The 12,365-nt window shown below is 55.5% G+C and overlaps 2 protein-coding genes across 2 annotated transcripts; both read left to right on the top strand.

Moving 5' to 3' along the window:
* Positions 1-4,342: 4,342 nt before the first annotated feature.
* On the top strand, positions 4,343-6,566 carry prr-5 (pH-response regulator protein palI/prr-5; the record flags this gene model as incomplete). Its single annotated transcript, XM_036644060.1, has 3 exons — positions 4,343-4,532; positions 4,600-6,004; positions 6,056-6,566. The coding sequence occupies 3 exons, from the start codon at positions 4,343-4,345 to the stop codon at positions 6,564-6,566; spliced, it is 2,106 nt and encodes a 701-aa protein (XP_036491020.1).
* A 2,273-nt stretch (positions 6,567-8,839) lies between these two features.
* Positions 8,840-9,166, top strand: CGCS363_v012210 (uncharacterized protein; the record flags this gene model as incomplete). Its single annotated transcript, XM_036644059.1, has 1 exon — positions 8,840-9,166. The coding sequence occupies one exon, from the start codon at positions 8,840-8,842 to the stop codon at positions 9,164-9,166; it is 327 nt and encodes a 108-aa protein (XP_036490357.1).
* Between the last annotated feature and the right edge of the window lie 3,199 nt (positions 9,167-12,365).

The raw sequence follows: 12,365 nt of genomic DNA, 5'->3' as shown, positions 1-12,365 counted from the left end.
CCGCCTCGTTTGCCGTCCATGGCCAATAAATTCTCCGAGCAAAACTGAACAAAATGGTGGCTTGGCGGCGCCATCGGGAGACTGAAGCTGTAGGTCTTGGCTGCTGTTTAGTGCACTTGGCCTCGTTTTGTCAAGTCTCCAAATATATGGACTGGAGCCCAGGAATAGAGGAGAACAAGCATCACTTGATTGCGCAGCCAAGAAGCTTGACACCACAACGGTTGCGAGTTCTAGAACTGTCTCTGGCAGAGACTTGTGCTGTCCTTGCAATGCTCAAGTGCGATGGCCTCGAGCGATTTCAGTCCGCTCGCCGATCATTGTTACGGATGACATTGGCGCCGATAGCCGTTGAGGTCGAAAACACCGGGTCGGACCAGGGGGACAACCTCCGTAATGACAAAGGAGGTGCACAAAAGCCGAGAGCTCAACGCCGAACGTAGATATACTTTGGCGGTTTCCCATGATGCCCTCGCTTGTAGCTTGATATGTGACGGGCTATATGGCGGCCGGCATGGGCTGCTGTGTTCCGCGGTGGACTGAAGTTTTGGTCCGACTGGATTTTGAGTGGTTTTGACATGGAAGCTTGTGGGAGACGCAGGGCGAACAACCTGGTGGTCGCCTCAGAACCTGAGACGGCGAAGCGCCCATGTCGCAAAAACCTCCGCACTGCATTGTAGTCAGCAAAGCAGACAGCAATCTGCCTCAGAATCACACATCAAGGGCTCACGGCATGGTCCACTTTCACCGCTCACAGCCACAACAACGAAACTTCAGCAGCCATTGGTCTTCAAAACCGTCGCCGGTTGAGCTGCTCGCAAGAGCGGGAGAGGCTCTGGTTTATTGCCCGTCTGGTCTCGACAAAGGCGGCCCAAAGTCAACCCTAGTTCTCTGACAGGTTTCGTGCTTTCATCTTCGTCCTGGTGACTTCAGGGCACGGCTACGGCTTGGGACGACCAGAAATAGACCAGGTTTGTGATGTAGTGTCCAGCAATGCACTGATGCTGGCGGGGTCTGGTACTCTTTGTCAGCGGAGCCGCCCAGTTTCAACAAAAGCTGAGAGCCGTCCGGCGTTGTCGGCGCTGTCGTTGTCGGTATCGGGGCCGCTACTGACGTCTCTGAGACGGCTGGGCCTAGCCACTGCTGATACCGGCATGTGGATGGCACTGGGGGACAAGCTAAGCGATGCACCCTGATGCAACTGCGTAGTGTTTCTCGTGGATTTTGCAGTCGCGTTTCTTGTGGCTATCCGCCGGGAGGACGGCGCGATAACAACGGCACGCGGCACGGGAAGAATAGCATATTGAAATGAGTATTCGCGGCCTCTGGTGCCAGACAGCCGGAAAAGCTTGCATGTATCTGCTACGCAGGCCCCGTCGACGGTTCTCAAGTCGCAACAATAGTCGCTTGGGACTTATCGATCGCCGGGTGGATGTCCGTAATTGCGGTGGAGAGATGTGACCGACAACGGCGCTGCGAAGACCCCTGGAACCCAGGAGTCGAGAGAGTTTCCGCTGCCCCAGTCCGACATGGGGTTAATACTCGTTATTATGCCTTTGCGTCAAGTTGCCGTTCGCGGTCGTCCTCGAACGCCACACCTGGTTCTGAAGAAGGCCGCTTTTCGTCTTGGAAGTACCAGACTCAACCACCGTGAGTGGAACGCAGCACCAGATTCTGGTCTCTATCGACCCTATCGAGACAATGGCTGCAGTAGTCGATAAATGAGCGAAGCTGGCTGGCCGTGTTGAAGCGAGTCGAGATGTGATTGGTGGATTGAAAGCAGGGGTCTCTTTGGCGAAGAGGGGATCGCAGAGGGGAGGAAGAGGAGGATGGGGCTTTTGGTGTGCATGGCGCATCCATCAGGCATCCCACTCTTCATCTTAAGCTTTACTGGATCCAGACCAACAGGTTCGCGGGCCTTGGGTGAGGACCTGCTAAATTGAGACAAGGTGGGATCGATAGTAAGATAGTCGAAGCTTCACTCGACCAGCGATGTAGCAGAGGCGATGGTTTGAAAAGTGCCAGTGCTGCTCTGTACAAGTACCAACGATAGCGGATAGGCAAGATGGTTGGGCCCGCAGTAAGCACGCGATTGCGGATTCTCAGATGCACAGCTAGTGCAAGCGTTCCTGACTAGACGGGGATCCATTGAGTTTTTTTCACGGGCATTCTTTCTGTCGGGGTGATATCGGTGATTATCTGGGAGATTAGGAATGACACAGTCGATATTTGATATTCGGCGATTGGCGCTCATACCCATTGCTGCTGACTGGCATTCTGTGCTGACACTGACAATGACAACGTGCGTGTGGGTGCTCGAATGACCTGCAAGGCTGCAGCGGTTTGCTTACGGCATTTCCTGGATTGCAGCAGTGTTTCTGACAACGATATTAGCATTTGAATGAAGGCGGAGTGGTGGTGGCGAGCCGGGATAGGGGCGGTCTTGAGAGTGAGGCAGGGACACCATGCTTCGCACCGTTGTGTCATTGGTTGGCAGCGCAAAAGGAGGGAAGACAGAGAACCAGGGTCCCGTCTGGAGGCAAGACTCGGTCTGGACTTGGACTGCTCAGTGCTAGCAGTGCAGTGCAGTGCAATGCTGGCTGGGTTGTTGTGGTCAATGGCCGGGCGAGGGGCACGCGGAAGAACAAGGGCATTGTTCGTTGAGGCCGGAATAGAGAACGTTTTGGGAAAAGCCACGCAGACGCGGCCGATGTTGGTGTCTTGGGCAACAACGCAACGTGGTGGGAGGAACAAAGAATTCCCACGGAAGGAACCTCTGGCCACCCCCAAAAACGGTAAGCCACCAAGTACCTAACCTGCCTTCACCTTCACCTGCGGCTGCCCACCCACCCCCTCTGACGAACGCCAGTCGATGCATATGCAGATACCTGCCTTCGGTAAGGTATGGTACCTTAGGTACCTTACCAAGTAAAGTAGTCAGTAGTGACACTTGCGCTGCACGTCGGCGGCGGGGGCAGAGATATTGATTGATTTTTGGCTGGCCTGGACGACGTACTTGGACATCGAGAGCGAGAGCGACACACTCAATCTCAGGTTGTCAACTTGGACAGGTCCATGCAAGTGCATCTCGAGCCGCTGCAACCCACGCACACCCAATATGCCAGTCTGCCTGTCCTGTCCTGTCCTGTCCTGTCTGCTCTGCCAGTCTGTCTGCCCAACACTGGTGGGCTGTGCACCTCCAAACACCTTAGTTGGTACGTATCTATTTCTGTGCTTCAGCAGCGCAACAGCATCATAGCAATCAGGTCCCGTCCTCTCGCTCTCACAGAGTTCGATGCCGCTCACTTCAGACTGGACCCCTGAGGATACCTGAAGAGGTACGTACCTGGATGGTACCGAGGCGTCACTTAGAGCCAGGGGCACGGCACGCAGTTCAAGTCCAAACTGGAGGCGCTGGATTGCTGTGCTTCCTTCGTCCAGGTGCCCAGCACCTTACCGGCACTGGGCTCTCTTCAATGTCTTGCAGCGTGTCTTGCCCCCTCCAACGCCGCCCGCCCCAGCCACAACGCGCAACGCAAAGCGACACTGACGAGACTTCCATCATCAATCAACGCTCACTCCCTATCCCAGGCCTGCCCACACCCCCCTGTTCCTCTTGGCTCCCCTGCCCGGTCCAGTGGTCACCCAAAACTGCCCACCTGCACTGCACCCACGCCTGTTGACCCACCCTGATTCCTTCGCTCCCTCCACACAACCGCCCGCTCGCCCACCCGCTTGCCCACATCGTCCTTCTCCCCCAGATCGTGCCTGTCGAGTTTCCCTTCTCCTTCTCTTCCTCTTCAGGTCGAACAGGACGACGCAAGCAACACTTCGCACGCTCCGAATCCTCGAATCCTCGACCCTTTCGCTCCTCACCGACTACTCCGACTATTCGATTTTTCACGACCCGTCGCATTTTCGATTCTTAGCCGTCTTTCTGCACTTTACGGCTACTTGCGACACTGTTTCAGGAACCACCACGACCGCCGTTGGACTTGACGAGGAAACTTTCGGGAACAAAGAGCTAGGAACAGGACCGAGGAGAACGGACAGCAAGAGGCAGGAATCGATTTGATCCCAAATCAACGACCGCGTCGATCCATCTTTTCGTCACTCTCATTCATGTCGCATCCTTCAACAACTCAATTCAACTCCACCTACGCATAGACGATGCCGCGCGACGCTTCAATCCTCTACTAGCCTACCCGAACCTCGAACCTCGAACCTCACCACCAACGCCCGACTCTTTCCCGGGCGTATCTACACCCTTCTCGCCGCGTCTTGACGACGCCGGCTTTCCGTCTACCGTTTTGGAAGCAGGTTTCTTCGACCATCGACCGCAATCATGTTGCGGCCGGCAACCCCCATGTCGCTGCTGCTGCTAGCGGCCTTCGCCCTGATGCTGCTGTCAACTCTGTCGACCCCCATCATCAAGGCTATCCCGCTCGGCAGCTTTCAGGGCGTCAACTTTGGAGTTTTCGGCGTTTGCAAGGCCGACGGCTCATGCACCGGCATCGAAATCGGATATGACACTTGTAAGACGACACACTAACAAGAATCTCATTATCGTGCCATGAGAATCGTTGCTGACTTCATCTGCAGCTGGATTGTTTCAAAAGTCGGGCGCCTTTGACCTCCCGGACTCGGCCCGAAACACTCTTTCCGCCATTCTGATAGTGCATCCTATCGCCGCCCTGACGACACTCATCATGTTCATCATGGCTGCCGTCGCTCACCTTCACTCACCATCTCACTCCGCTCGCTACCTTCTCGTTGTCTTCATCTTCTCCTTCATCGACTTTCTCATCTGCCTTTTGGCCTTCCTAGTCGATGTCCTCCTCTTCGTGCCTCACATGGCCTGGGGCTCGTACATCGTTCTCGCCGCCACTATACTGGTGGGCATGAGCGGCTTGGTCTCCTGCGCCATGCGGCGTATGCTGGTCACCAGGAAAGCGAGAAAGAAGAGGATCGCCGAAAATGCTGAAATGAGTGGCGAGAACTACTACAATCGCGAAGCTCAAACCAAGACCGCCACTTCTGTTGCTTCTCAGCCGACTGTTCCCGTCGTCACTGGTGGAAACGGCATCGACAAAATGCCCACCTTTGCGTCTTTCGAATCACAGAAGAAGGACGACCAAGTCAGCGATGAGCGAATTCCTCTCACAGCCCGGAGCCCGGTCGACAGGAACCAGGGCAACGTGATGGGCGTTGATGGTTACGCCAACGCTCCCCCCTCAAGATCCGGCTCTGCTCCCCCTATCAACAGAGATCCTTACGGAAACCCCATGCCTGGACCCGATGGCTACGGTCCTAGAAGAGGACCTTCGCAAGAACGTATGCGGGGCAGAGGTGGTATGCCTCCTGGAGGACCCAGAGGACGCGGCGGAGGCTACGGCGGAGGCAGAGGCGGATACAATGGCTACGGCCCTCCGCCTGGAAGAGGCGGCTACGGGCCCCCGGGACGCGGAGGTTACGGCCCTCCTCCGGGTGGTAGGGGTGGGTACGGACCACCGCCCCGTGGAGGCTACGGCCCTGGTGGCATGAGAGGCGGACGACCTCCCCCACCAGGCTACCAGAACAACGCAGGACCTTACGACCGGAGACCTAGCCCGGCCAATGCTTATGGCGCTCCCGCTCCCGGTCCTTACGGACGCAGCGGTTCAGAATCGGCGCCAAGCTACACTGCGACCAACACAAACCCATCTCTCCCGAGTATTCCCCAACAACAAGGATATGAGGCATACAACCCTGATCGGAACAGCCTACCGAGGGCTGAGTCACCCCCGCCTCTGCCTGGCGACGCGCCAGCCCCGATGGTTGGCCAAGCTGTCGAGATGGACGCGAGAACAGGCAGCCCTGCCCAGCCGCCTCCGGGCTTCGGGCAGTTCAGAGATAGTGATGCTGACATTGCCGGCATGGTCGGACTGCAACAAGGCGGTGGTAACAGGTCTAATCCTCAGAGGCATGACACCTACATGAGTGAGACAAGCAGGTACAGCCAGGATGAGTACGTTTCTTTGTGTGATCACCTAAAAGCTCCTACTAACGTTCTTCCAAGCGCATACGTCCCTCCTCGTGCCGCATGGAACCAAAACCAGCCCCCATCAAGAAACGCCTCCCCGCTCTCGCGTGCTGAGATGCCCGGACGTAGCTCCCCTGCCCAGCCCACAGCAAGCGACTACTACGAGGATGTTGATCCGCGCTTCGCGGACGCACCGGCCCCCGCCCCCGCCGGCAGAGCAGGCCCTCCACCTGCCCTTCAGGTACCTCTATCCGTGCCCAATATGTATGATTTAGACACTCATGAAGGTGCCGGTGCGCGCAGTCCTGGCGCCGAGTCTGATCGGTCCAATTTCACATCAATATCCCAACGGGGCATAAACCCGAGATGGAACCCCCCAGCGCCTTACGGCCAGGGCCCGCCTCGGCGGCCGCCTCAGCAGCGACGGCAAGATATGCTGCTGAACAACAACCCCGACTTCGAGCTGCCTGGAAAACGTCTCGGTCCTCCATCAAGACCGGGAGGTCCTGGCATGATACCCGGTAGCGCTTACCCGACGGGACTTTAATCGCTCCCCTCACTCGACCATAATCGGTTACGTTCTCCCCAACAGTCGAGTCAACTCGCCACGTATATACACCATTCACGGGATGCTTGGCACTTCAATTCGTCACCCTCCCTTGCAACAACACGAGCCACATTTTTGAGTCTCAGCACAGGACTCATGATGTCCATACATTCATGTCCTTCAGCCGATACCCCAGCCACATCATTCTGTTCTCGTCCGCCCAGTACATACACATCGGGCTCGTGGTTTCTCTTTTCAAAACGGGCATTTCTCTTCTGGCAAGTGCTTCTTTGCATCTCGAACAGCGGATACATTGGAGTCCTCGTCCTCAAGCATTAACGATCAAAAACCCCTTTTTCCTTTTGAGTCGGTACCTTTCAAAACAATGACCTCTTTTTTTTTCGTCATTTGGATGTTGGGTCAGGCGGTGACCTGGCCCATCGACCTCCAGCGCCCTTGTGTTGGGCCTTTTGAGCTAATCGATCCTGAAACGATAGCATGTGGGACACGATAGAATCATTGTTTGTGCATGTGTAAGCTATCTGGTCGTGGCCGTCTCTCTTCGACCTCTCTGTTTTCATGTTATGAGAGGCTATAGGGCGTGGTCGCAAAGGGGTGGGAAGAAGTACAGAAAGTGGAGGTTTCAGGATCGTTGGCTTGGCTTGGTTTCTCTGGGCCCATTGGGTTTCTTGCATGTGATGGAGAAGGTCACGGATGGATACCTTGCTCCAGAGTGCGAGACTTTGGGGGCCCCTCATCGCATCGAAACGGTGCGGCGTAGCAACAACATAAGCCAAGGTGTGTGTGGTGGAGGCAGAACACAATGAGAAGTGTAGAATTCATCCGAACCATGCACCGTGCTCCCTCCCCCGTGCTGTCCGTGAAGCTTGGCGCTAGTGCCTGTCATTCCACTAGACGTGAGAACCTTAACCCTACTTTGACCAAGGCTGCAGTATCGTACGGTGGCGTCTGCCTCTCGGTCACTGGACGTCTGGATTTGACCCTCCAGCGTTGTCGATCTTCCCACGACAGCTGCCTCTCTCCGCAAGGTCCGCATGGGGTAACGTTGCCGTGGCCCCGAGTCCCGATCCCAGAGGCTTGGCGGGCCGCAAGGTTAGCTGAGCTGACATACATACGGACCGACTCGGTAGTTAGAGCCCTTAGCGCCTCGATCTATGGTTTGTGAGATGTCGCCTTCTCCGCGGCGTAGGGCTGCTAGTTGGGTGGGATATCAGGCCATGTTGAAGGTTTACGGACGAAGACGGCTGGTGATGGAGCAGACCAGCTGGAGATAGAGTTTCGGGAGGCAGCTGTCAACGTTGATATCTCGGCTGGTGAAACGCGTGAGGCTGGCATTGTTCGGAGGCTTTGTGGGGAGGATGACAATGGACGTGGTGTTGAGGTGGTTCCGTGGGAGCTGAAGGGAGCTTCAGATGTTGGTACTAACGGCCTTCGCATTGCCCTTTCTGGGGAAGGTGGAGATCTGTAAATGGGTGGTTGTAAGCGAAAGTTTGATGCCACCGGTCTTGGGAAGGGAGCTTGAGCGGGTCCAGGGTAGATGGATGATGCTGTTGGCGGGAGCAGAGGCAAACATGGCTTGCCTTAGGGTGATGGGGTTTGTAAGCTGGATAGCTCTAGCCATTGCCCTTTTGGAGATGAGGACGCTGGAGGTGCTTGGATGTGATTGGGTCGTTGGCTTGAAGTATGTCGTCGACTGGATCTGTGGCGTCCTTTTTGGGGGCCGGTTTTCCAACGGGGGCGGATTCTGTTTGAAATGAAGGCTCTCGTATGGACTGGGGAACGAGGTTTCTTGTCTTTAGTCCCGTGTTGAAACGGGGAGAAAGGGGGCGCGCTCCCGGGGTTGTTGTGTAACCAAATGGCAGATTGCGCTTGGTGGTAGCTCTTCCGGGGAAGGATGGCGGGTTTGGATCGCTCCGGGAAGCGCGCGGTCTTGCCGTTGGGGATGTTGGACCGGTTCGTAGGTATGGTCCTTTTGAGAGGCTTGGTTGGGGTTTGTGATGGTGCGTGCTGCGTGCCTGCATGAGATTGGCATTTTTGCTGTGTTGGTCGGTTTGTTGGTGTTGTTCTTAGAGGAGCATCAAAGGAGGGCGAGTTGGCGTTGATACTGGGGATATAAGAGATGACGATGGCGCCTCTGGTATGGAAAGATTTGGATGTTGCTCGAGGTATCTTCATTGTCTTATTGAGAAGTTTCGACGAACCACTACCATCTACCGTCGATTTTTCATCTGCAGATTTGTTCAGCCGCCAACATGTATGCCACTGGTATTTCTCGATCTCCGGAGAAGTTGATCGGTAGATTGGGTCTGGAGTCGCATCGACATTTTATTCTGTTCATCTTCCCCGTCCGCAAAAGCGATGATGTTGTCTGCGTCGTTGGCGAGATGCACCGATATCATCTCTGGGTGTTCGACTCTGCGCCGCTGGTGCTCCCACGCCTCGAGGAGCACGTTTCTAACGGTGGTGGCGTCGACATTGGCAGAGTCAGGAGCTTCTCCAAGGGCATCAACACGGAGGTGCTGGGAGATCCAGTCGAAATCCTGCGATCTTGCCTCCAGGCTTCGACTTCTTTGTGGTGAGTTTTATTGTTCATCTTTGTTCTTATCGAACCTTTGAGAGCGAACGTGGCCTTGCCGATGTTTCCCCTTGCTGTCCTCGACACCGTGTGGGTTGCGGCGCCTTTCTCCTTCCTTCATCAACATCTCGACCTTTGTCGTGGTCTGTGTGGCAGGCTGAGACGGAAGGCAAGATCAACCACGACCTTGGGAAAAGAATATCTGGCATCTGATTTCTCTTTCTGGTCCGATCTTGATCCTGGGGTAGATTTTGGTGGGCATCTTCGGTAGTGGGAAGGTGCTGCGAGCTCCTTCCTCGACGTCCAGGTGCCCGCCTTCCTACCTTGCCTCACCACCCGCCGGCCTCACCCACAACGCGTCGCTCTTTCTATCCGTAAGAAGAAAGAGCTCTCGCCTTCCTTCCCTTCTTTCCATCTCGAGCTTGCCCTCCACAACTTCCGATTTTTTCATTCCCCCCACGATAATATTCGTCTAACCTCCTTCTTCCTCCATCCCACCCACTCCTCTCACCCGTCGTCACCTTCACCTTTACATTCTCTCATCCCTTCCTCCCTCGCGCCTCCATCTTCGTCTAGACCAATTTCCTGATTGAAGCAACAGAGTCGTCTTGGCCGGCACGCATTCATACCAGGTATACGAATTGGATGACGCCAAAGTATGCGGAAGCCCTGATTTTCAGAATGGACCATCTATCTTCTTCGTCGCCCAAGATGAGCGCGATTAAATTTACCCAGCAATCTGCCAGCACCTTCCATCAGGATGTTCCCAGACAGACCTACACCACTGCCGGTACCATCTACAACCCCAACAACGCCCAGCCGCTCCAGCCTCCCGTTCGTCGCGCCAGGTCTGTCAAGTGGCCTCCCCCAGGAGGTCCTGCCTCCGAACTGTCTCTCTTCCCCAAGTCAGCTCTTTCCAGCCTGTCCTTGATGAAGCCTCAGCCTCTCTGCACGACACCTATCAGTCCTCTTCCCAACCAAATCCCCAAATACTCGCCCCTTCAGCAAAACTACGACCGCGCTGTTAGCCCCAGCACTGATCACAGCCGCGAGTCTCCGATTGATCTGGATATCCGAAGCCTTTCTACATCTCGCGTATCTTCTTTCAACATGGCCACCACCACCACCACCCAGCTGGCTTCCCCGATGGAGGTTGCCTTACCCACCCCTATCTCGGACAAGCAAGTCAACGACCACGACTCCAGTGACGAGGAGGATGACGACGCCCTGGGAGAGAATCCCTTCAAGGGTATGACCGTCAAGTCTCTTCAGAACCTGGCTTCGTACCCCAACCCTAACCAGAAGAGAGCTCAGAAGGCGCTTCTTCGGGCTCGTCCGGGCGTCACTCCCGCCCCTTCCATTGGAACCAACGCCAGCCGCTCCACTACTCCCGCTTTCGGTGGATATTCCTACGGAGATATGTCCGACATGGGCATCGACGGCTCGCACTCTCCGGGTCCGTTCCACAATGCTAAGCTTGATCCTACCGATGTCCTTAGGGTGCACGTTGACTTCAACAAGCATACTTCAGACGCTGCTGGCGGTTGGAGATCTGCACCCGTCGGCAATGACATCGCTGGCCCTTTTAGGCAGTACAATGCCCTCCCTCAGAGAGGCACTCAAGTTGGAGCGTACAAGTCTAGCCTGGCAACTGGTCCTGGCGCTCCTTTGCCGTTGACTGCCGGCCCTCCTGGCCAGCGCCAATACCGCACGCCAACATTCGAGTCCGCCATGAAAGCTCTCCAGGATGGTCCCAAATCTGAGATTTCTGGCGAAGAGTCAGCTTCCGACTTTTACGCTGGCCCTCCCGGTCTACACAAGGCCCATGATATCATTCAGAACCCTGGCCCGGCGACCCCTGATCATTTGATCCACAGTCTGCCTGCGCTTCTTCTCGACTCGACGCCTGATAAGGACGACTGGTTGGACTCGTTCGGAAAACAGACGTCTGCTGTGGACCTGGAGAAGATGCTCGACGCTTTGACGAATGATGACAAGGCCACCAACGAAAATCAAGGCTTCCAGCAGCCCGCAGACTTCATGCCGTTTGGTCACGGTAACCGCAGCTTCAACGTTGGCGGCAACAGACGCACCGGCAATGCGCCATATGAGAAGTACTGGCCTCCTCGCCCAGTTTGGAAGGCAGGAACGAGCCAGATCTCAGACGAAGCGCTGGAGGCACGAAACGAACGTGTCAACCGTCTGTTCTACGCGGGCACTGGCGAGCTCGGTAAAAGCATGGAGTCCGTTATGCGAGACGCCGAATTCCGTCAATTCAAGCGTCAAGTTGGAGTCATTGGAGACGGTCGACCTAAGCCCAAGGCAGAGAAGGTCGAGTACCCGCACATATCTGCTCAACAGGTTAACAGCATGACGACCAAGGAGGCCGCAGACCCGTTCATCACCATGGCCTTCTCGGCGCTTCTGAACCAGGTAGAGGCGGGTATCAGCCAAGACAAGTTCCATCAGTGGAAGGACCCGTCGCCTTCCCTGGTCGACAGATCCGAAAAGGGACGCCAATCGGTCTTTGGAAACTGAATCGAGAACTGGGTATGGCAACCATCAGAATTGCGCATACTGGCTTGGCTTCGTTGGCGAGGATGCTTGGATGGGGACTCTATACTTGGGGCCTCTTGTGTGTTGTCGGCTGGAGCAGGTCTTGGTATTACAAAGGTGTTAGACACGGCAGCCACCATCGAAACATAGGTTAATGGGGAATGAAGGAAGTTGTTAGTAGTGTCTTCAAGATTCAGGCGGTACCGCAAGGCAGCTCATGCTGGCCACCAGTCTTTTCTACTTTATTCTCTCAGATAGACAATCAAAAGTTTAGGTATCTTTCAACCTGCCGTGTGGGTGTGAGATGCCCGGTGAGAGAGCCCATGCGTTGGAAGACATATTTGCTTGGCGTGAGCTGGCGTCTAAATAAGCCCGCGACATGACTTGGTACGGTGTCAAATGGAGGATAAGCCACACTTGCCTGTGAGATAACTCAAATGCCACCGTTCGCGAGAGCTGCTGCTGTGGCTGACATACCTAGTTGCGTCGCAATCTGGCCAGAGCAGGGATGTCAATTGAGTCACGTGACGCGACCCGCCCAAATGTTCTTGTGGGGCAATGCCTGTCCCCCTTCACACCTGAAGGCGACGTGGTAGCAAGCTGGCCTCCAGACCCGATTTCAGACCAGCCCGCCAAAACACCCGTTG

This window comes from Colletotrichum siamense, assembly GCF_013390195.1.
Source record: "Colletotrichum siamense strain Cg363 chromosome Unknown KSG_Cg363_contig08, whole genome shotgun sequence".
Classification (NCBI taxonomy): domain Eukaryota; kingdom Fungi; phylum Ascomycota; class Sordariomycetes; order Glomerellales; family Glomerellaceae; genus Colletotrichum; species Colletotrichum siamense.
The sequence above is the reverse complement of the archived record's forward strand: the minus strand, read 5'-3'. Positions and strand labels throughout refer to the sequence as shown.